Below are 24,594 nucleotides of genomic sequence, written 5' to 3' on the forward strand. Positions count from 1 at the left end.
ACGCGCGGCACCGCCCCCGCTCCGCAGGGTCCCGCCGCCCGCCGGCTTCCCCTCGGGGCAGCCGTCGGGCGGGAGGAGGGGGAGCGGGGCCGATATAAAGCGGCGGGGCGGCGGGCGGTCCCCGCTCCTCTTGGCCATGCTGCGGCTCCTCCTGTGTCTCCTCCTGCTGCTCGGGGCCGCCGGCGCCCTGCCCGCCCCCCGCCGCCGCCGGGCTGCCGCGCCGCCACCCGCCCCCTACCTCACGCGCTACCTCAGGCAGCAGGTAGGAGCCGCCGCGGCCCCCGCCTTCCCCCAGGGACCTCCGCTCCATAACGGGGCTGCTTGTAGGGGTGGGTGGTCGCCACTCTCCATGGGGGGCGATCCCAGCGCGGTGGTGGGCCGGGGTGAGGGGAAATGAGGTGGGGGGGGGGGTTTGCCCCTCTGCTCCCCTCTGGTGAGACCCCACCTGTGTCCGGCTGTGGAGCCTTCGACATAAGAAGGACATGGACCTGTTGGAGCGGGTCCAGCGGAGGCCACGAAGATGCTGGGAGGGCTGGAGCCCCTCTGCTGTGGGGACAGGCTGAGAGAGCTGGGGGGGCTCAGCCTGGAGAAGAGAAGGCTGCGGGGAGACCTTTCCAGCCCCTTCCAGGCCCTAAAGGGGCTCCAGGAGAGCTGGGGAGGGACTCTGGAGCAGGGAGGGGAGCCATGGGACGAGGGGGAAGGGTTTTACACTGGAAGAGGGGAGATTGAGATGAGATATTGGGAAGAAATCCTTTGCTGTGAGGGGGGTGAGCCCCTGGCCCAGGTTGCCCAGAGAAGCTGTGGCTGCCCCATCCCTGGAGGGGTTCAAGGCCAGGCTGGACGGGGCTGGGAGCAGCCTGGGCTGGTGGGAGGTGTCCCTGCCCAGGGCAGGGGATTGGAACTAGGTGATCTTTAAGGTCTCTTCCAACTCTAATCATTCTGTGATTCTAAATCTGCCTCTCCTGGCGTGCTGTGGGGCTTGCTGGTGCTGCTGGAGCAGTGTCTGTCTGTCACTTGGAGGTTTTTCTGCAGCCCAGTTGAGCACAGCTGCAGGCAGGGACTTTCCGTGGGGATTCAGGGGGCATTTTCTTTTATCAGATGTCTCCTTTAGCTTCAGGCTGGATAGGACTATATTTTTTAGGATTTCTAGATGTTGCAGTGCTCAATCCCCTTGGTAAAATGTTCCAGGTCTTGAATATTCCAATTAAGTTGCTGTTTAAACTATTTAAAGTGACAGGTAGTCAGCTCTACTGTATCTATGCACCATATCCTTGCACCAAAGTCTGTATTCCAAAACATACTGCACAGCGTGTTGGCAGAGAGGGGCTGGGGACCTCAGTTGTACCCTGATGGTATTTGCAAATAGCAGTTGTGTGATTTTTTTTTTGTTTGTTTGTTTTAAATATGGAACAGGTTTCTGTTACTAACCTGAGTGCTGTTTTTCCTGTCTGCTCCAACAATTCTCCTTGCAATTTGTTGGCAAAATCCATGGCATGTGAACAGAACAGAGGGCTTCACAATATTGGCTACAAGTGCTGGTGTGGTCCCCTTGCAGAAAACTTGAAACCCTGCTTGTTTATAGGGTTTCACAAAAATAGTCAACAGTTCCTTTTTGTGTTAGAGAATGTCTGCATCTTTACCTGTGCTGTACCTGATTTTTGCAGCGGAGGTAATGGTTCCCCTTTCTGGGAAGTGTAGTAAGGGGAGAGAACACTTTTCAAGTATTCTCTTGGTTTGATTAGAATCAGGCTTGTAGCCTGCGTCTGAAGTTCATGCCCTTGTCCATGTAGGAAGTGGTGGGAAGGAGAAGGTGTTTAATTCACAGGTATCTTGGGTGGTATGTGGATTGAACATCTTCTGTTTCAACTTTGTAGAAGGTGAACTTAGGATGGAATGAGCAAAATGGGAAGATTACACTTTCAGAGAGAACAGACATAAAAAAAACAGATAACCCTTGGAAGATTATCCTGAATAGCTATGGAATAATTTTAGAGTCAAGGTCCTTGTCATTAGAGGAGTGAGAGATGGGTTGGGAACAATTTTAGTGAGAAATCCATGCACTGAGATTACAGTTTTCTGCGGACAGTGTTACTTGTTTGGAAGCGCTCCTTTTCCAGTGGTCTCCCTGCGTAAATCATGGAATTCGCCTGTCTTGAAAGCATCTCCGTCTCATGCTTTTCAGTCACTTGGGTAGCAATTTGGGATTTGGGTCTCTCCCTTAACCCCTCTAATAGCCCTGAAGCCTATTTTGGTATCATACTGCAGATACCATCTGCAATGTGTGGTCAGCGTTGGCCGGGATATCAATTCTGTGGTTGTGTTGTAACTCTAAGTGTGACGCCTAATTGTTCCGGCACATTGCTGTCATAGTATCAGTGATACTAATTCTGTGCAATGGTCTGAACTACCCTTTGTCACTGTTGTCCTCATCCCTTCTCTGGGTTGTGGTATCACCTGGTTATTCTCCTTAGCTATCGGCAGAGACAGCCCGTGTGCCCTCCAGGTGCCAGCAAAGCACAGAGGTGCCGTGTACCTGAGATCTGTGGATTTTGGGAGGCAGATAGATGTTGAGAAAAGGGAGGGAAGAGTCCCTGTGACATCCAGTTTTAAAGCTGATGCCACATCTTGTGCCCTTCGGTCTCTTCCATGTTTTCTTCCCCTCATATGTCAGCCAAAGTCATGTTGGCTGAGAGAAGCTGCAGTAGGAGAGAGGGGTCGTGTTCACAAGCCTTGAAATCCTTGCTTTCCTTGACCAAAGACTTAGTAGTATTGCTGAATGTGGTGGAAGATGTGTGTGTATTCATTTTGTATTCATCAAAGATTTGAATGCCTGGCACTTGAAAGATACAGGGTTAGCATAAGAGGTCTAATCACATGGAGGGCATAAGACTGTTGTTTTATCAGTAGCGTAGCATGCAGAACTGATCGGCAAACTCTTCAGCCCTTATGAAACACGTGCTGAGTGCTGCTGTCTGGGAATTTGTAATTACATTATGATTCTGTAGTGGAACATGATTAACATATTTAATAGCATGATACCATTATTAACATTTGATACCATGATTAACATATTTAATAGGGGCGGTGATATTTTGCCACCTCTCATGATTGTTGAAGTTTAATTATTTACATTATAGTTGCTTACAGCATGAATCATCTGCTTCTATTGCATGTTGCTGAGTCCTTCTTACCTACAGTTCCTGTTTTGATTCTTGTTTATCCCTTTGATGGCTTTCAGCATCGGTTAAAATTATTTATATAAAATCATGCAATGTAAAAGTGCTTTTTATAATATGTCAAAATATTACTCTGTCACAAAGGAAAATTTTTTACATCTACTTCTATAAAAATCTTCTTGAATAGTTTCTAAATATTTAATACTTCCACGAAAGAAAACTTTGAAAAGTCTACATAAATTTCTTGCGTGAATTCTGTTGCTTAAAAATATCTCATGAGCACTGTCAACAATTCATTAGTGTTGCACGTTGGAGAAATGAATTTCAGAAGCTGAGAATTCTCATGTGGCATCACGATCTCTAAGTGGAGCCTCTTGGCATGAAGGCCTGTACACCTGTAGCATTGCTTGGGGGTTTAGTGTCAGCCTTTACTGAGAAACAATGATATTTAAGTCTGCTTTCATAAAAATGGAGGAGTAACAGGGTCAGAGTTCAGCTCAATGCTCATTTACGTTGAACTTCCTCCTGTTTACCATTTTAAGTGTTAGACATCTCCGATGATGGGGATAAAGTCTGGAATATTGAGAAATAGGTCAAGCAATGCCTGTGTCAGTGTGACTAGGATCTTAGCTTGCGTACTGGACTGTGTATGTCCTCAACAACTTTTATTATTTTGGCTTGGGGGTGTGATTTCCTCCCCCTGCCCTCCCGCTTCATAAATAACTGATGGCTGTTGGCCCTCTGCTCCAATGCAGAAGTGAAATTACCCCAGCATATAGGTACCTCATGCTGACCGAGTTTGGTAGATGGCCCTTGAAGGAGAAACTCTGCCATCAGCCACATCTTTACATCAACAAATTGTGTCTATATTGGGGAAGCTGGTCTCCTTTTCCTCTCTTTCAATGTACGAGCATGACTTTTGTACGCAAGACTGTTCTCACTTCTGCTTTGCTAGCTTGTTTGCTTAAAGGTTGCTAGTGATTTGTGTATTAAATTAATACATCCCAAACTGAACTTCACAGAGAGAATGATGAGTAGCATGTCTAGAGCTGCAGGAAGACCACCACTACCTGAATGGCTTCTGTTCTAGGCAACTGTGTCAATGACCACAATTCCAATTCAATGGAAAGTCTTGGTGAGGTATCCAAGAGCCATCTACTTCTCTTTGCCCAAGTAGAAATAACCTTATAGCGTAGTGGCGAGGGTCTGGAGTCAGGCAGCTTTTCTGACCCTGGGGGAGCCTTGTCTTGCACCTCTGCATTCCTGTGCACGTGTGGTGTTTTGAGTGCAGTGCTGCTGAGAGGATGATGCTTTAAATATCCAGATATTTGAAAGATTCTCAATGATAAGCTGTCTCTTTCAGAAAAGAGAGTGGATGTGGTGTCTCTTCACTCAATTTGATAATTGATGGCTGTGTGAGACTTAATGTGCTGGTGAACCTTCACCCCCATCATGCTTTGTAAGCTTTGTGAACTGCCATGAGTCTGCCTAAGAACCAATGTAACAAGTACAAATTAACTTACGTTCAGCAAGTTACTGACCCTGGTCCTTCAATCAGGTTGTCTTTTGAACTAATACATGTCGATTGTGTCACCATTTCCAGAAGATGGGTTCTGACTGCATTTAATAACTTCCTAGATGTCATACCTATGTTATTATTTCATAGCTTAGCGAGTTCATATGCAAGTCTTCGTGCTCTGAAACACATCTGCGCTTCATATTGCGTGTACATAAAAGGAAGCTATGTTGAAGCTTCAAAGTAATGAAGTTTCAAAAGTAATGCAATTTGCTCTTTTCTGTCTGTATTGGGTGTCTTTAATACCCTATGTTGTATTACAGACTGAAGTTCTGAGGCATAGAAAATGAAAGCCTTGATTGAAAGTGCAAACATTAGAATCGAAGTTTCAAGCCAGAAAAGAGAATTTGAGAAGGACTGCAAAGGAGAAGCAAAGATACATGTTTTTCAGACATGACACTGCTTTACAGGAAGGGCCAATTTAGAGGAAGCCAGTGAATCCCAGAATTTTCCTGTTCTAGCTGAAAATATACTACAGCAAAAAACCAATTTCAGACTAAGGTCACTTCATGAATGCGCAGAGTAAAGGAAAGCGAGGTGAAGAGATAGGATCACCTTTTTTGATGACAACGCTGTTTTAATTTATCATTTTAAGATTATAAACTTGGATTAGATGGTGATAAAATGGTAAATTTGGATTAATCCAAACAAGGGGTACAGTTCTGTTAGGTGTTGCATCTGTTGTACTCACAAGAAGTAAGCTTACAATTACAGAACAAGACACCTTTAATCCAATTCACCGTTTTCCAGTCTGAAAATTTCACTGTGGTATGTAAATGAGTGTTACTAAAAACATAAATACAACAGTGCTGTATAGGATGTTTTAAAGCTAGCGAAGTAATTCTCAACCATGGGCCTAAAACTTGCTTTTAGGATATTAAAACAGATTGAGATTAGCACTTTAAATTTCGGTTAGCAATTTTTTCAGCATCTTATTGTGACTCAGGCTGGTGTCTCAGAATAGTAACAGATGTCAGGAATGGTTAAGATGGGTTTGTTTTTCATGTCTGGCACCTTAATACAATAGTACTTTTAACTTCTGGTGAAGGAAAAAACAAAGTGCTTTTTACAGAGCCCCTTAGTACCAATTTGAAGTTCTGTCAGTGGTTAGAGAAGAAGTGATGTTGATGTTTGTCTCGGGGGTGAATTACTTGGAAGATATGTTTTACTCATCAAGTAGTACAGGAGTCTTTGGCAGCTCTTACTCTGTGACTTCATAGTGTGATTTAAACGGGAGCTGTAAGCTATAAACCAGGTCCATAAGCAGAAACAATAGCTCTTATTCAGTGGACAGGAAAACGGGGAAGTACTTGTTAAAGCCTGTCAGTGAATTTTTATTTTTATGCACTACTTATCTGTGGGTCACAATGCAGACATCAGCTTCTCAAATTAAGCAGGAAACATTTAATTTCCTCACAACCTTCAGTCTCTTCCTTCAAGTGAGCAGTTGGTACTAGAGGATACAAAAAGCCTCAATGATCACTACGCTGTCTGAAAATAAGCATTTTTTTATCTCGCTAGCTTTAATCATTAAAAGCTGTAATAGGCCGCTGAAAGATTTCTGATAGACTGTCTTGATTAAAGAAAGTCTAAAGGACTAAATAATAAACAAAACTGCCTATGGCTGAAGTAGCATGCTGCTTAGGAGCCAGATGTGCATGAGAGAAATCCCCTTAGCCTCACTGAACTTATTGTGACTTGGATCAATTGCCCATGAGCTTCTAGCAGTTGAATCATTTTTAACTCTGAATTTCCTGCTTTTTTCAGGGGGAGGGTCTGGATGGGCAGATAGGGAGGGAAATGAAATTCAAAGTGGAATTTGATGTTAATGTGTTCTGGATTGATTTCTTCATCTGACTTTGAGGAGATCAAGACCAGCCAACAGCACAAGTTGTCAGACTGTGTGGATAACTTGTAACCTACGCCAAACGGGTGAGATGACTAGAGGTCACACTTTATTTAATTTTAAATCTTCAAAAACTGATGAAATACCTTAATTTTCTTTTCTTAATTTTCTTTCATTCTGGAATATTTAGATTTGATATCTAAAGCAGTGACACCTGTAAGAAATTTAATGGTGACAATCAGGCTGTACTTGGTCATCTTCCATATACTTGCAAAACGGTTCATTTCTTTGTTTTCCAGGTATGTGAATTCAGAGGATTAAATATGGGCAGAAGAATGGGAATTGCATTTCTTTTTGTCCCAGTCAGTTATACTCTCCTCCTTGCCTGTGGTGTAGGGAAATAAACTTATTTTTTATTTTAGGTTTTTAGTTGCTGGCTTCTATGCTGTAGTTCAGCCCTAATGTGCCTGCAATATTTTCTAATACTCGGGACTGTTGTAGTGCCGCTTCCAAGTGGCGTTACCACTGTCAGTTGTGCTGTGGTTGCTGTTCTCCAAATGCATATAGTGAGCAAAGAACAAAACTTCTGATCCCTTTGGGCTGTTGTTTCTATCTTCAAATTGACACAACAGCTTTTTCCATGATTTACTCCTACGGCCAGGATACAAAGTTTATGTACAAGCTTACCCTTGTGTCAGGCTTAAAGTGAGAGTGATTAGGTGAAGATTATCTGGACAAGGTGTTTGTAGCGTAAGATCCGAGACGTGTCTCTCTGCAGAAGAAGAGGGGGTTCACTGAAAAGGCCTGGCTGCGTGGGATGTGAGTACTGCACTAGCTTCTCCCCCGACTGCTGATATGGACACAGTTGGTGGTGCATCTCCTTTCATTCCTAGTTAATTTATTCTGCTTCCAAAGGGAGTAAGTTTTCTTGTATGGTGAAGCAAAAAACCTTTCTAAACGCATCCACAAAGGGACTGAGTGTGAAAAAGCTAGTCAAAGTAGGCTTAGAAGGTAGTTTCTGTGCAGGAACTTCCTTTCAAGACAACAGGAACAGAAAGTGATGGGCATCAAGCCCTTTGACTTCAGCAGGGCTTGGACCGAGGCCAAACTGAGCTAGAGGAAGTGGGTGAAAGCAAAACTAGCACTAGCAAAACATTTGATTTATGCCTGAAAGCAGCAGCTTGCTTTTCCTTACTGCCTGACTCCCTGAAAACGGAGTCTTCCACAAAAGCTGTTCAGAACCACATGCTCTGGAAGCACCGGCTCTTCTGTAGTGTTTCCTATACAGTGACAAATGGCTGGCCACCTACAAGTGTACAGTTTTCAGTTCTCTAAGTCACTGCTATCGGGGGAAAATGCTCAGTTCCCTTGACTCCTAAGCAGGACCTCCTGTGCTACAAGATGATGGCATATGGCTTTTAGCAATATCTGTAGAGTTACTCGGTCTGTTCTGAACAGGGTAGTTCATAACAAAATGTTCTTGCCTATTTTTAAGTGGAAAAAGAAAAATAGACATGGGAATAGAAAAACTTTTTTGGTTAAAAATCTGAGAGCCTCTATTTACATGAGAAAACTGTTGCTTTGCTATGAGAAGAAAAGCATAGGTGGTCCAGCTCAGTTGTGGGTGTTAACTGCAGTGGTATAAAGACCCATTGTTTATCCATGTGTTTACTGGGGCTTTTCAGCCACTGGAGAACTTTTGTAATGGTTGTGACAAGAGACCTGGATGTTTCTGTTGTACAATAGAGCAATCTGTAGAAAAAATATTTCACCTGCAGGGAGCCATGGATGTTATTTCCCTGCGTGCTGCTGGTCACCCTGTCATCCCGTCTACCAATGTCTTAGAGCCCTGCAAGCAAGCAGTTGCTCTTTGGTCTTCAGATATGTTGCAAGCTTGCCAGAGAAGCAGTTGCTATGTGGTATTTTTGCTATTGCATAAGGAGCGTATGACCAATTGCTGCTGTGATGCTTTGTTTTCTGAAATTGTCTTCCCCCCTCCCTCTGAGATGCTCATCAGAATTGGTAGCTGTTAACTAAATGATCCACAGTGGCATGTGTAAAATCCCTAGCACTGGACCTTATAGAGATGTTCAGTGCCTTCTAATGCTGTTGCCATTTTGCCTGTGCTGTATCTAACTGGAATAATACCTGGGTGGATGACAGGACAGTTTTCACTTTGGCTGTCTCTCTTCCCCCTCGCTCCCCTCCCAGGGTCCTCTGTTTTGTGTGGGATTAGCTGGAGAGAATAAAATACAAGTAATAGTGGTTGAACTAAGGCTGAGAGAATAATAGAAGAGAGCAAGCAAATTTCCTTGTAGCTCTGAAAAATCTGGGAAGTAAAATGGTTGCAGCTTCAGTTGAACCATTAAAAGTATTTGAGTTAGAAAGTTCTAGCTCTTTTTGGGGGAGGGGTAGGGGTATTTTAATACTTAATTTGACCAAATCAAAATATATTCTTGAATGTGAAATGCTTTCCTTCCCCGTGTCCTTGTTTACAAAAAGGCTGAGGAAGCCTTTCAAACGAAAACAGTTTTGATCAGGGAAGATCAAACTTATTTTGTGAAGTATTTTGTTTAAACAATTAGTCCCAGTCAAAACTTTAGGATGCTCTCAGCAAAATTGGAATATTTTTATACTGCTTAATCTATGACATGTTGGAGGCTCATGTACAATTTTTTCCTCCCCTTTGAAGTTAATCCTCCAAATGTGATGGATTTGTAATTCAACCTGGAAGGCAGATGGAAAAAATTACAGGCCTTTGCCTGTTACAGGTCTGAGCGACCTTTCACAAGGATAACTTTGTTTTTGCTGGGGTAATGCATCTCGGTGCTTTGAAATAATGCATTTTGGGTAACATAACTTTGACCTGTTTGTTCCCTGCTCCTTGCACCACTGCTTGTCTCATGGAAGAATTTCACGAGGATGATAATGCCTTGAATGGAAGCATCAATGATGTGAACATTTGGTGTGTTTATCACCAGAGTCGTTTGTTATAAATCTGTGCAGTTGATTCACTCTCAGCAGCACAAGCCTCTCCATTGCTTGAAGAACGGGGTGGCAGGGGAATGGAGAGCGGTGTTACGGAGTGTCAGCGGTAAAGCTGGTCAAAGTTATTCCTCCGGTCTCCTGCCTTGGTCACCCATTCTCTCCCTTGTGCTGGAGCTTTGCCACTCTAACCTGGGGCAACAAATTTTGGGAGGGCCTGTGAGACCTCTCAGACAGTCTTTCCAGCTGGAGGAATTGTAATGAGGAGCTGTGTCCTTACTGTGGAGGATTTTTACGCTTAAGTAGTTAAAGTCTAAATGTGACTATGGACTTCATTTTTACATGGTAAGGAGAATCTGGAGTTTCACTAATGGTTTGTGGAAGTTGAAACCAATTTGTTTGTGTTCCTGTTAGCTCATTAGGTTTCCAACATAAAAATAACCTTTCATCGTATACTGTTTGGAAATTGTTTGTTTCTAACAAGGGCTGACCTGAGTAGCCTGGTGCTTTCCTACAGCATATCCTGTAGCTGTTCAAATGTTCTTTGGCCTCTTTCTTTTAAGTATCTTGTCCAAACCGTGTGACTCGGCAGGGGTAGAGTTCCTGTCTGAGGCTTTCCTTGTCGGTGCTTTTTAATCACTGAAGTGATAAATGAGTGCTAAAAACAGACTTCCTTAAAAGTTGCAACCTCCCAAGAGCAGGTGACATATTTTACTGAAACTTCTTTTCTGCTGCAGAAACTACACGAAGTGTGATTCTAGTCAAAGGCCAGTCTGGTCACAAGGACATAGCGGTAAGGGAAGAGATCCCTCCATTACAAGGATCTTAAGCCTGGATTTGTTTTGGGGAGCGCATTTGGCTCAAAGCTAAGTCCAACCAAGGAAAAACTGGTAATGGTTACTCAAGACCATCACCAGTAGGATGGAAGCTGGAATAGGCAAACAGCATGTGTATTTTTATGTCTACATCTTTTGTTAAATGTGACAGATTAATGAAGTAAAACTAAATCTAATGAACAAAACTTCAGACTTATGGGGAGTGTGGAAGATTATGATTACATCAAGTCCATCTCTTCCAATTTTCTTATATTATTTAGGTGTGGGTTAATGTAGCCTGATGCAAGACAGCGCAGTGTACATCTCCGTGCTCTTCCACAGAGTGTCAAATTACTATGGATCATTTGTTTCAACAGGCTGGTGCTAATCATCAGTCTCTGCTGTCCCTTGCACAAGTATCAGTCTAGAAAGCAAGGCAACACCTTGCATGTAAAATGGAAAAGAGAAAACAAAGCTAACCTTGATTGTCTTGGTTTATTTCTTTTTTCTTTTTTTTTCCTTCACTAAAAGAGCAGGGACAAACCAAAAGAATCTTGCCAGCAGCCTGAGATGAAGCCTCAGTCCTGGCAGACTGATACACAAAAACGTGCAATAGGATGAAACAAAGCAAGGAGGAAAAACAAGGGAGGGAGAATTTTTTAAAAACTGATTTTTATTTACTTTTCATTTCTGGCTCTGTCCCCCCTGCTACGGAGACATAAATAGTGTGTGTGAGGATGTATTTTTAGTGGTACTCTACAGCCGCAATGGTTTTTATGAGCTTGAATATTTAATTATATGTAGTGGTACTTGTAACAAAATTTGGGGCCCCTTGAATACGACGCTGTACAAAGATGGCAAGGCAGTCCCTGCCCTCATGAGCTTGCAAGTTAAACGGAGGAAGTAAAGATTTTTAAGAGGAAACAAAACTAATAGGGCCAGCTAACTGGACTGGAGTCCCACAGCCTGCCAGGAGTAAAACCAGGAATAAAAACACATGGGTGAAATCCCAAAGAGGCTGATGCCCACGCTGCTGTTCACGCAGGAGGATATCCTTGGACTGTCCGGTATCTTCCTGTCCTCAGGAAATCATTCAGACAGGATGAGCACTCAAAACAACTCCATGAACGCTTGGAGGGCAGAGCATGCCTCTTAAAATCCCCTGGCTTCTCACTGGTAAAACAACTGGCTTGATTTCAAACGGAATATCCAAGTTTGGGAAAATAAAGCTATTCCTCAGAGGCTTGAAATTTGAGGCGTGACAGAAAGGCTTTCAGACACTTGCAATCTTGCCAGAAACTCAAAAGCATAAAACCATCAAGTGCTTGTTTACCGCCTTGAATGGCATTAAATGCTTTTGTGTAGAAGTTACCCTGTGAATTACAGTCATCTTTCGGTGTTTGCTCTCCTGTCTCTGTAGTCACTAATGACCTTAAGATGCTGCTGAGAAGGAAGTGGGTTTTAGCCCACATGTCCTGTTTTGTCTTTGTACTTCATCCAGTGTCCTAGCTCCTGAGTACTTCCAGGAGTATATTAAGCAGACGAACATCTGTACAATAACTAACTAACATCTGTTGTGCCTTTTTTGCTTCCTCCCCAGGGGACATGTGTGGCAAAGTGACGTGTTTTATTTTAAATGGACTTCAAAATAACAAAAAAACCCCCACATTTAAAAAACACCCTGAGATAAGTCATCTTTGAGAGCTCAATATAAGCACACAATACATGTGCACATATAAGGTAAAGTCAAAGAAATGTGCCACGTATTTTGAGCAGAAGGCGGTGAGGTGGGTTTTGGCCCTTCCTTCTGCTTTGTTCAGCGGCCCAGTCTGGAGCAAGCTGCTTGTCCTGAGCTGGTGAGCTGCACTTCACTGTAGAAAGTTTCTCTGAGCTAACGGATCAAAGCTGCTCACTCGAGCCTTCAGTCTAGAGCTCTCGTCAGCCTCTGGGACACAACAGCTCGTGCTGCCTACCGCTGTTTTTAATCAGGCTGTGAATGCCGTTCTCGGAAGCCATGGCCATGCTTTGGGAAGGGGCTGCAGTCTTCCATCTGGAGCTGGCTGCCTCTTGAGCAATCTGTTAACGTGTATGTGTGCATCTTCCCCAAGAGCTTTGCGAGTCTTTTGACTCAAAAGATGTGCAGGAAAATACTAGGTGATTCCTTTTTTTTTTAACCACACAAGGTTCAAGAAGATTTTTGTACATAGAACTGAAATTCTGTTGCTTGTTCTTTGCCTCACAGCTGTAGCTGTCAAAAGTAGTCCCATCCTGCCTGCCTCAGCTGATAGAAGTTTCCCTTAAACCTATTCATAACTTATTACTTTCATACTCCTCTTTCTGTTTTTATCCTCCACTTTATTTGTGTCAGAAGGACTGATCCTGTGTCAGAAGGACTGATCCTGTGTCAGAAGGACTGATCCTGTGTCACTGTTGCGTGTACATGATACTTTCATTTGTAAAAAATTTCGGTTGTATTGCCAATGACTGTTTTCTTATTTTAACTGAACTTGCTAGGTAGTCCTGTTTACAGAAGCTTAAAATTTTAGGCAGTGTAACTGGTTTGGATTAATCCTAGAGTAGTTTAATTTTGGAAGGGAATTCTGCATGTCACCTTCGGTTCAACCTCCCACTCAAAGCGGGGCCGAATTCAAAGTTGTATTAGGTTGCTCAGGACCTTGTACTTGCTGCTGACATCCTGGCAAGAACTGTAATTATGAAACTTGTAATTAGAAAAACCTCCTATATGCTAGTGGACCTGTACCATTGTTACTTTTAACTAACAGGTAATGTATTGTAAATGTGTACTAAACTGCTTTTCTTCTTTTGGCTGTTGTGGGCTATTTTAGTAAAGTCTGGTTGCAAAAGTCATCGCTTTTTGTCTTACTCCTTTTGCATACATGTGGAAAATAAACTTTCTGGGTCAACTTTTTAATGAGATCTGACTTAAAAAAAAAAAAAGCTAAAAGAAATATCTGTGTGGTTTGAGTTGTAAAGTATACTTCGCGCAGTTTGTGGGGCTCCTCACTTGTTTGCGTACCAGTTCTGTAAAGGATGGTGACAGCGCGCGCTTGTTGGCTGGGAGCAGCAGCTCCCATGGGCAGCCCTGCAGGGTCCTGCGGCGCAGTTTGGCTACACGACAGCTCCATCTGCTGCTCCTGAGCTACAGCTCTCCCTTCGTGTCCCAACCTCGTGCTCCACACTTTGACATCTCTTCTGCTTTCTCCCCTTCTGGCTCAGTACATTTTCAAGCACTTTTCACTCTTCTGAGGAGATGCACCTCGGGACACCTCCAAACTGTGTTTTGATGTTCTGAATTCAGAATTTATTTGATTTTTTTTTTGTCAATACCCATCTCTCTGTCTGCTTTACAAGCATTAGGGTTTTTTGTTAGCCATTATGTGTTTTACTCTTGCAAAGACTAGTTCCTACAAGGTACGAAGCTTCATCATCTAGCAATAAAGGCATTCCTGCTCTTCAGTTGAGTAGTAGGTACTTGTGACTTCATTTTTTTTTCTGGAGAAGTCTGGAGTTGTCTTTCCTGGGATCTTGTATGTGCCCGTGGTTTGATGTGTTACACATATGATGAACAGAGGCAATTTAGCTGCTGTGAGGCTATAAAATTTTTACGGATTGAGGAAGGAACGGGAAAGAAGAATGTGGCTGATGGCAGTGAGTTAATCTGCAGCGTGGCTCAGTCAACATGGAGAATCATGACACTGATTAATGTGGTTACTAAAACGGCAAAAGAAAACTTAAATTCCTGTGTTTTTCTCCCTCTCCGTATTGAGTGGCAGACTCACTAAAGCATTGGGATTTTGGGGTTTGTTTTGTGGGAGTAGACTGACAGATCACATCACAAGGAAACCATGGTAAATCACATTCTAAAAAGAAAATTCCTGTCATTCAGGAAAATACAGTCCTATTTGAATATTACTATCCCAATTTTCCAGTTCCTGTGGAATGGGAACAGTAATATGGGCTTTAAAATCTGTTCTGCACAATACCCCATTGAATAACCTCAGCCTGGTGCCAAAAGGATGCTTATCCATTAAACTATTCTGATTTTTTTTCGCTTTTTTTCCTTTTGCTGTATGTTTTTTGTTTGTTGCATGTTAAGCTTCCTGCATTGAGAACATTTTGGTATATATGTGTGTAGTTCAGGGAAATTGAATACTTTTTTGCGGTGTAGTCTTGCAGTTGGTGTGGCTGCAGGCAGGAAGGATGCAGAATCAATTTTTTAAAGCTAAATGTTTAATTTTAGATGACTCCATAAAAGGCAGGCAGGACACATGAGCCTGTTTTTTCCTCTCTCTGGCTAGCAGCCTAACCAGGAAAGTGAAACAGAGAAAGGTACTTCTCCCCTTTACAAACAGACCTGGAACAAAAGATGTATTACTTGTACTTTCTAATAGTGCTGGAGTTTGTTACTGTGATTTTCATTACATGTGTGTTATCTAATCCTTCTCTTTAATTGCCCCAAGGTCTTATGACCTAAGACTTTTTCAGTTGCTGACCTTGTTCTGCCTTTCTACATCTGATCACTATCACTCTTGATGATGTAGAAAGTGAAACTAAAATTAATAACTGTGCGAATGAAAAAGGAGCAGGTGAGTTGTCAGTGTAAAATAAGCCCGACGTCTCTTGTCAGCACTTGAATTCAGTGAAACAGCCCTTAAGCATGTGCGTGATGACATCGCCATGTAATTACAAGTAAGTAATAAATGGTCCCACTGAGCAAAACTGTCGAACATACATAATTTAGTTTTATTTAGGTCTGGAAGTAGTCACTGAAGTTAGCTCATTTGGGGCAAAGACCTTGTCTCTTATCTCTGTCAAGACCATGCACAGACCTCCAGCTGTTCCGTCCTGTGCTCTCTTTGGCCCAAACCAAACACACGTCCGTGGTGTGGAGTAGCTGGATCCTGCAGGTCCAGAGTTAGGCGTTCCTGAGCTGCCTGGAGGAATCTGCCTAGCAGGTAGGGTGCTGCATTAGCAGCCAGTGCTTGCGTCTGTGTGCGACTTGCTGCTTTTTAACAGTAACCTGCAGATGTTCTCAAAACCGGAGATGGGAAAGGCTGGGTCCTGGAGCAGCCGAGGGCTTCGGCAGAGTTATTGGTGTAAAGGCAGATGGGTGAGCGGAGATGTTCAAGCCAGCAGATGTCAGGCTGTTACCACCAGCAAGAAACAATATGAAGGGAAAAGATGATGCTTTGTGCTGATGGAAGTCAAAATTGGGAAGCTACGGGTCATCTCCAGCTGATGAATAAAAGTAGCGATGATTTGTGAATACGTGGTAATTAAGCAGCATAGCTCTTTGAGAGTAGTTCTGTGTTTTGATTAATTTTTAAATTTTTTTATAGTAAAAGCCTGCATGGGTATTCTAGATTAAAATTATGCCCATGCAGGGATCTCCCTTGTAAAAGCAATTGATAAACTTTCCAGTATGGATGAATGGTTGGGAAAGAGTCAAGGGGAATAGTGCGTACAAAGCAGTGTCAATAAAAGCTGAAAAACTGACCTTAGGAATTGAAATTAAATTTCTAATGAGGGAACAAAGCTAACGCTGGGGGGGTTGGGTTAGGTGGTATGTATAGGCTTGCGATATTTGTAGGGCAGTGGAAAGAACTGGGGAGGGTATGTGAGTTAGTGAAGAAGAGAAGCAGCACTCCATAAAACTCTGAAAAATATGTTAATAGCATGAGAACTACAGAGAATTAGTATTTTCTAAGAATAATAATAAAAAAAAAATAACCCCGAAAACCACTTTCTCACAAGAATCTGTTTAAACTTCAATCTTATGCCAAAAGGGGAAGAGAAAAGGTGGGGCTTTTTGTTGGTGGGTTTTTTTGGGGTGTTTTTTTTTTTTAATAGGGGATAAGGTTTGTAAGGAATCTTCCTAAGACTCAAAACATTGAGGGTCAGTGACTCTCCTTACTTGTTGGTGCAGTTTTATTATATCAGATACTTTGTGACCCCTCGGCAGATTTGTCTGATTTCCTAATTCAAAATATCTCATGTTAAGTGCGATACTATAAGGGCATGGATTTTTATTTTTTTTTAATAGCTGAAAATAACATTTCTTGTTCAGCATATACACCTGTAATTTTGGCTGGTTACCTTTGTAAAGCAGAAGAACTTTGCTGTATTGGGAATCTAGGAATATAAATCACTTCAGTGTCATGTTTTTTTCTCAGTAAAACCTTTTTACTTTTCTTTATTTTTTGTCTGCAAAAGGGACTCAGCACTTGCAGTGGACTCCATAGTCAATTTTAGTTTTCTGAACATGTTGTATTTCCTTGTTCTTACAGATTGATCACTTTGGATTTGATGAAAATCTTACGTTCCGGCAGCGGTATCTAGTAGCAGATCAGCACTGGAAGAAAGATAATGGGCCAATACTGTTTTATACAGGCAATGAAGGAGACATCACGTGGTTCTGCAACAATACGGTACGTAGATTCTTGAATTACAGTCCTTCTTTGCAGTAGTGAAAAAAAAGGAGGAACAAGGAGACAGTGTCAGAATATCACTTAGAGAACTTTGTAATGGTTATTGTGATTGTTATAGGAGGAAGAGGAAGCTGAAAAAAAGCACAGAGAAAGTTTTAGGGGATTCAGGGTCCTGTTCGAAGCTCATAGAAATCAGAGGAATACACTTGTATTAACTTCCTTGAGTTGTGAAGAAAGTTTCTAGAGGAAACAGTTTAAGGTGCCTCAAAGTAAGAATGCAAAATTTTGGACCAAATTACACCTATCCCAGTACTTTAGATTCCCCAAGTAAAATGAGAGGTTTTGATTATGTTTTTTCCTCCGTAAGAAAAATGTGAAGTGAAATGAAGGGGGCTGGAAATCAAAGACAGATCATTCTCGTTCTTTGAGAAGACCTGTGGAAGTTTACTTCCCCGACTGATACGAATGCAGAGTGGCGCGTGTGGGCATTTTTCAGCCACTTCAATACAAAGTCCAGTAACACAACAGGAGGTGGCATGTGCTGGGCTCAGAGCAACCAAGGAATGCTTACACACTTTGTTCTGTCAGCAGGTGATCTCTGTCTGCCTCTTTCCATAACTGGTGGTAACAAGCTGCTGGCAACAAGCGATAAGAAGCTGTAATTATTTATTAGTTGAAAATAAGCGTATTGCAATGCTCTAGGTTATTGCTGATTGCCAGACAAATTTTGTGTTTTCTGTAATGTAGTCATAACTCAAATGCATGCTTTTTTCCTGTAGAGTTTTTTATTTCCTATGGAATAAGCCTGTGCCATAGGAGTTCCGGCAGGACTGCCTGTGTGTACCCACAAAACAATACTGCTTAATATTTTGCAGCATTAAAATATTCATATTTTCTTTGCACATGACCCTGTCTCTGGGTGGAGATCTGTTTTTTGTGTTTTCCTACTTTAGTGATATTTTAAAACCAAATTTGCACTCTGTCTTTGTAGTTGTATTTTGATAGTATATCTTTCTGATCAACGAATAAGAGTTGGAATACACTAGACTGAAAGTAGAAACTTTGGAAAATAATTGATTCAATTTATTTCATTGTCTGTTTTCTTCCCATCAGGGTTTTATGTGGGATGTGGCTGAAGAACTTAATGCAATGTTAGTATTTGCTGAACATAGATATTATGGAGAATCTTTGCCCTTTGGGAATGAGTCTTTCAGCGTAAGTGTCGTCTTTTGTCTTCTTTAAACGTGTTCTGTACAAGCATAATTCTGCTTATTGTAGTGCTTGCCAGTGTAATGACTGTTAGCCCGAGTAAGATTTAGATGTGCTATAAGCACACAACTATCCTGGTTTTGTAACTGTCAATTCTAGGATTAAAAAAAACATCTGAGCTTGTTACCAGGCACCGATTTAGCACTTGACAGCTGCTGTGGTGAATAGGAAGACTGCTGCTGGAAATCACTTCTGTGCTGCATGTGACCTGCTCTCTTTGTCCCAGGATTCCAAGCATCTGAATTACCTGACATCAGAACAAGCTCTGGCAGACTTCGCAGTACTGATTGAGTACTTGAAGACGACCATTGCAGGAGCCCGTTACAGTCCTGTCATAGCTATAGGAGGATCTTATGGAGGAATGCTTGCAGCCTGGTTTAGGATGAAGTACCCCCATGTGGTAGTTGGGTGAGTGTACTCATCCTGCTCAGACACAGCTGGCACTTGTTCCTTCCGTGCTATAAATATTACAGCATTGGGTGAAATACCATAATTTAGGCTGGTTTGAGTTTTTTGCTAATGGGAGAAGGAATTAAGCTACCTTGAATTTGGGAAGAGGCCCTGTTTGCCTACTAAAGACAGCTGTAGGTCAGCAGGTACTGGATGGTGCCTATTTTCAGGGCTACCTGTTAGTTTTGTAAAAACAATTACTATGAACACTGACTTTGCACCTAATATTTTTAGGGTCACTAGGCTTCCTGGTGACTTCAGGCAGGTCTTTAATCTCTTGAATGCCTTAGTTCTCCTCTGGGAAACAAGATTAGTCATTCCCCTACCTTCGTCTGCTAAAAGTGTAGATTTTTGTGGACAGGGGCTCTCTTCAGCTGAGTTTGCACAATGCTTAGTGAGAAGGACCTAGGTGCTAGATGAGAGTGAAAAATAATAAAGTAAGCAAGTCTGAATTTCTACTTTATGTATTTACTGATATCTTTGTACTAGGGTCCAAGACTTACTTTGCATGCGGACCTATGGAATAGTTTTGCAAGGTTCACCTATGACTCAGTGTCCAAGCTGAATTAGAAATGCTGCTTAGATAGTGGCTGCGGGGAGGGTATTGACCAGAGGACGGGAGTTCACTTTGCAGGGTTTAGCACACATGTGGTTTTTCCAAACAATCTTTCTATGTCCCTTTGCAGAGCTCTGGCAGCCTCTGCCCCAATCTGGCAGTTTGGTGATTTGGTTCCGTGTGGCACTTATTTCAGCATAGTGACTAATGATTTCAAAAAGAGTGGGACAGGCTGCTCAGAAAGCATCCGGAATTCTTGGAATGCCATTAACCACCTTTCCTCAACAGGTGAGACCTCACCAATAGTTTTTCAAAGGGTCATAATGTTCAGGATTGTGTTATGACTTCATAAAATCAGCAAGTTTATGTATGGCTTTCACCCATATATGTATTGATTTTTTTTTCAAACTATATTCTTAGTACCGAAAACTGCCAAATGAGCTTAGCATTATTTTTTAAATGTCTGTTTTGTTGGATCACAAGCTTAGTTCACACTTGGTGTGATTCAGAATCCAGGTCCAAAACATCCCTAAGGTCAGACAGGAGCCGCCTCCAGGACAGAACCTCAAGGCTTGTATTCCTTTCTGACAAAGTAGGCCAGGTAGTAGTTACTCTAAAAAAAAAAAAAAGAAGTTTGAATACTAACTGAGGCAATCAGGTATGGAAAATCACTTCAGTCTTTATGGATTCAATGCTAGGGACTGAGGACTGAGTTGGACTCAATCATCTTAAGAGTCTTTTCCAACCTAAATGATTCTGTAACTACCTGAAAGGATGCTGTAACGAGGTGGGTGTTGGTCTCTTTTCCCAGGTAACAAGTGATAGGACAAGAGGAAACAGCCTCAGGTTGTGCCAGGGGAGGTTTAGGATGGATATTAGGAAAAATTTCTTCACCGAAAGGGTTGTCAAGCATTGGAACAGGCTGCCCAGGGCAGTGGTGGAGTCGCCATCCCTGGAGGTATTTAAAAGACATGTAGATGTGGTGCTGGGGGACACGGCTTAGCGGTGGGTTTGTCAGTGTTTGGTTAATGGTTGGACTCGATGATCTTAAGGGTCTCTTCCAACCTAAATGATTCTATGATTCTATATCAGATGAGGTTGCTGTACAGCAAAGGAATTCAGTTTTTTTAAAATAAATAGTTAACTTCAGTTCAGTGTCCTAAAGAGAAAGTCTGGTATGAGGAGTTAGCTAACTAAAGCGATGAATTCCAGATGGATGAGTTCTAGACCAGATGAAATAATGAAAGGAAATGCTGGCAGAGTCCCAAGAGATCTATCTATATTAATAGTCCTTGCACTGTGAGATACCTGGTTTGAAGTTTTTCCTTTTGTTGGAAGAAGCGTGCCCTGATGTTACTTCCTATCAAAAAAATGCCAAATGTCTTGTAAATCTGTCTTTGCTTTTTTAGATAACATTATCTTAGCTGTGACATACCCATATGCTGAAGTATGCAGATTGTATTCCTCTTCCCTTAGAGGCGCTGTCTAAAACTCGATCTGCTATGCTTGCTGTATGTGGAATAATTTCACCAGTTTAGTTATGCTAAGGAAAAATATTTTTTAGCAACAGCACAACTGATCTATGTGTTAATGGTGCAATACATTAAATATTTTTTTTTGTTATTAAAGATGCAGGTTTACAGTGGCTTTCCAGCACGTTTCATTTGTGCAGCCCATTAAAAAATCTTCAGGATGCTGCTATATTGAAAAATTGGCTGAGTGAAACATGGATAAACTTGGCTATGGTGAACTATCCCTATAAAGCGGACTTCTTGCAGCCTCTGCCAGCTTGGCCTATAAAGGTAATTGAGAACAAATGTCTTGTAGAATTGACCATTCGGTTTAACTAATTCTCTCTCTCTCTCCTAGTCTGCACCTTTTCCTTTATTTTTCGCTCTGTAGAACCAACATGGCTGAAAAGAGAACCAGGGCAATATCTTCTTGTGCATCTACTGCTTTGTTGACTAACTGCCACTTGTAGGGCTAATAGTTTGCATCAAGAGCCCAGAAGAAAAGTGCCAGGGGTTACTGAAAAAACTCAGCTGTCCTGCAGAGTTGTTCAGAGGAGCAGAAATGTTGCACAAAAAGCACGTGGAATTAGAACTTCTAATGCCAGGCTTAGCTGGCAGGGCTTGCAATTAAAGAGAAAGTTTTGAGCCTACGTCCTTTTTGATGTGGGAGAATTGGTGAGGGAGGAAATGTGCATCCCCACAAATTTATTCCTTGCAGGGTTGGTCACTTTTCAAAGCAGAACCTCTTCACACTTGCAGACCTTCACTTGTGCAGTTCTGTTAATCTCAGTGCTTTCTCCAAGATTTCTGTTTTCTTGGAGTGTTTTTAGTCTTTTAAGACCGTGGCTGAATTTCCCTGCATGGCTTTGGGTTACTGTGTATGGCAGGTAAGCTAGATAAAATACTAGGATTTTTGGCTAAACGGTGGTTAGATATAAAATAAAGAATTTCCCTTGGGTAGAACTGCCTGATGGAAGAGGGGAGGGACATTAATCTGTCCTATGTGTATGTCTGCAAAGGGCAGTATGAATTCCTTGAAAATTATTTCTGCTTTGTTATCAGTCTGACGCAACTTAAGAGGTGTGCTCACATTCACCACTGTCCCCACTGTGTCTGTTTGACTGAGGTATAAACCTACAATAGAAAATGCTAATGTATGAAATCGAGTTATTTAAGCTGTTCAGATACTTTTTTCTGGAACAGAATCTCTAATCTGACACTGAGGGTGAGAAAGCAGGGAAAAATGTATTTGAGTAACTGCTATATATGTATGGAACTGATGTACTGGTTGTACGAGTTGTGTCCTAGGTTGAGATTTTGAATTAAACTCTACCCGAGATTGCTCTTAATTTTTCATTGGTGAAAGAGTGCTTTGTTCCACCTCATATTTTCCAAACACAAAGAACTAAGAATTTTGCAATGCTGCGGTACAAAAACATTAGAGCTTTCCTTACATGGATGTTTCCTTTTGTACTACGGCAGACTGCAGGGAACTCCAATCTATATCTAGAGCTTCTTTGTTATATATTTGCATGTGTTATCTTTCATTAGAGGAGCTAAATGCTCTTTATAAGTATTTAAAGAATGGGAAATGGATTGAAAAGCTTGGTGAATGAAATATGAAGGTCGCACTGTTTTTAAAGTTTTAATCAGGAAATGTAAAGTTTCAGGTTCCTCACAGTAGCCTGGAGAAGAGAAGGCTGAGAGGGGACCACATCAATGCTTATCAATATCTAAAGGGCGGGTGTCAGGAGGATGGGGCCAGACTCTTCTCAGTGGTGCCCAGCAACAGGGCAAGGGGCCACGGGCACAAACTGGAGCACAGGAAATTCCATCTGAACACGAGGACAAACTGCTTTACTTTGAGGGTGGCAGAGCACTGGCACAGGCTGCCCTGAGAGGTGGTGGAGTCTCCTTCTCTGGAGATATTTAAAAGCTGCCTGGATACGTCCAGCCTGCTCTGGGTGACCCTGCTTTGGCACGGGGTTTGGACTCGATGATCTCTGAAGGTCCCTTCTAACCCCTGTTGTTCTGTGATAGTGTCACGCACTACGCGAATGGAATACTGCTTTTTGTGATAATGCCCAGGGTATATCACTGCATAAAAGAAGCTTTCTGGAAGTGGTCTGACTGTACCTTGAAAAGAAATTTATATCCTATCAGGTATTATGTATTAATCTTTATTTCTTATAAATTTAGACTCCCCCTTCTCTATTCGTTGCAGGAAGTCTGCAAGTTCTTGAAGGATCCCCGTCTTTCTGACAAACTGTTGCTGCAGAATGTTTTCCAGGCAGTAAATTTATACTACAATTATTCAGGAGAAGCCTCATGCTTAGACACCTCTGAGACTGCAACGAAGAATCTGGGCCAGTTGGGTTGGTACTATCAGGTACACACTCTTTTCTAAGAGTTTTTTTTCTATGCACTCTTTTCTAAATTGCAAATGGGTGAGGGTTTTTTGAGCTAGAGCTGATGAGAATTGTCAGGTCATTTAGCTGTCAATATATTGCACCAGATGTGATTGATGTACTGATGATAAATGTAATCATGAAGCAAGTGTGATTGTAGTGGGGAGGGTGAGGAAGAAAAGAAGTAGCTTTCCCAGGAGGTTTACGTTGTCTCTTCGTTATCTAGCTAATTGTTGAGTTTCAGCTCTTCATATAGACTGGAAAACTATCTTCTTGGTCTCTAATCCCCCCATCCCAGCTGTCCACCTCAATTTGTACATGAAAATATGTCAGGATGTGTTGATACTGATTTCTTTCAACTAAAGCTGTTTATCCTGTAGCTCACCGAGACCCAACCTTTCTCACCAAGTAGGTAATAAAAATACAGATCCCTGTGGTAAGGGGTGCAGGGCATTACTAAGCACATGCAACACTGTTATATACAGTCTCTTCTGAAGAGCAGAGCAGCTGCTTCCAGAAGCAAGGTGTTAAGAATTTGATGTTCAGGTTGCGACCATCTGCTCTTGGCTACTGTCTCCCATGTATTTGTTCTGCGCAGTCCCAGGAGATAATGCAGGCTTTATAAGTTCTCCTCCGAGAAAGGAGGGAAACACCATATGGGTGACAAAGAATATGGCAGCTGGGCTCATCAAAACAACTCTGCAGTGTTTTCCCTGCCTGTTTCTGAAGGCATGTGGGAAAGGGGGCAAGTAGAACAGATTGTGAGTTAGCCCCCACCATGGCAATTAATCTGTGTTGCTTCCAGGATATATTTTTTCTTTTTTAGTTAGTATCACTAAGGTGTCAAAGAATAGTTTGTGTGAAAGATGAAGCTTTTGCTTGGTATCTACAAGAACGGCCAGAAAGAGGATCTGGGGAACTGCAGGCCTGTCAGTCTGACCTTCGTGCTGAGGAAGGTCATTTTTTTTTTAGCGCAGGTTTTAGAGCAGGTCATCTTGAGTGCCATGACATGGCGTGTACGGGACAACCAGGAGCTCAGGCCCAGTCAACAAGGGTTCGTGAAAGGCAGGTCCTGCTTGACCAGCCTGATCTCTTTCTGTGAGAAAGGTGACGAGCTTAGTGGACAAGGGAGACGCTGTGGGTGTTGTCTACCTAGACTGGAGTAAAGCCTTTGACACCATTTCCTACAGCACTCTTCTGGAGAAACTGGCTGCTCGTGGCTTGGATGGGTATATTATTTGCTGGGTAAAAACTGGCTGGAGGCCCGGGCCCAGAGAGCGGTGGTGAATGGAGTTAAATCCACTTGGTGGCTGGTCACAAGTGGTGTTCCCCAGGGCTCAGAGCTGGGGCTGGTTCTCTTTAATATCTTCATAAATAATCTGGATGAGGGGATTGAGTGTACTTCAGTAAGTTTGCAGATGACACCAAGTTGGACAGGCGTGTTGATCTGCTTGAGGGTAGGTTGGCTCTGCAGAGGGATCTGGACAGGCTGGATCGATGGGCTGAGGCCAGTGGTATGAGGTTCAACAAGGCCAAGTGCCGGGTCCTGCACT

General features: G+C 42.4%; 1 protein-coding gene across 1 annotated transcript in view; it reads left to right on the forward strand.

Moving 5' to 3' along the window:
• Window positions 1-18: 18 nt before the first annotated feature.
• The window catches only part of PRCP (prolylcarboxypeptidase), a 30,723-nt gene continuing 6,147 nt past the window's right edge, over window positions 19-24,594 (forward strand). Inside the window, exons 1-7 of the mRNA XM_074572495.1 lie at window positions 19-262; window positions 16,707-16,847; window positions 17,961-18,062; window positions 18,343-18,524; window positions 19,253-19,410; window positions 20,752-20,924; window positions 22,858-23,022. Coding sequence (XP_074428596.1) covers window positions 137-262; window positions 16,707-16,847; window positions 17,961-18,062; window positions 18,343-18,524; window positions 19,253-19,410; window positions 20,752-20,924; window positions 22,858-23,022 — 1,047 coding nt within the window. The 5' untranslated portion in view covers window positions 19-136. The remainder of the gene's footprint in view (window positions 263-16,706; window positions 16,848-17,960; window positions 18,063-18,342; window positions 18,525-19,252; window positions 19,411-20,751; window positions 20,925-22,857; window positions 23,023-24,594) is intronic.

The sequence above is a fragment of the Larus michahellis genome, chromosome 1 (genome assembly GCF_964199755.1).
Source record: "Larus michahellis chromosome 1, bLarMic1.1, whole genome shotgun sequence".
NCBI classification, from domain to species: Eukaryota; Metazoa; Chordata; class Aves; order Charadriiformes; family Laridae; genus Larus; species Larus michahellis.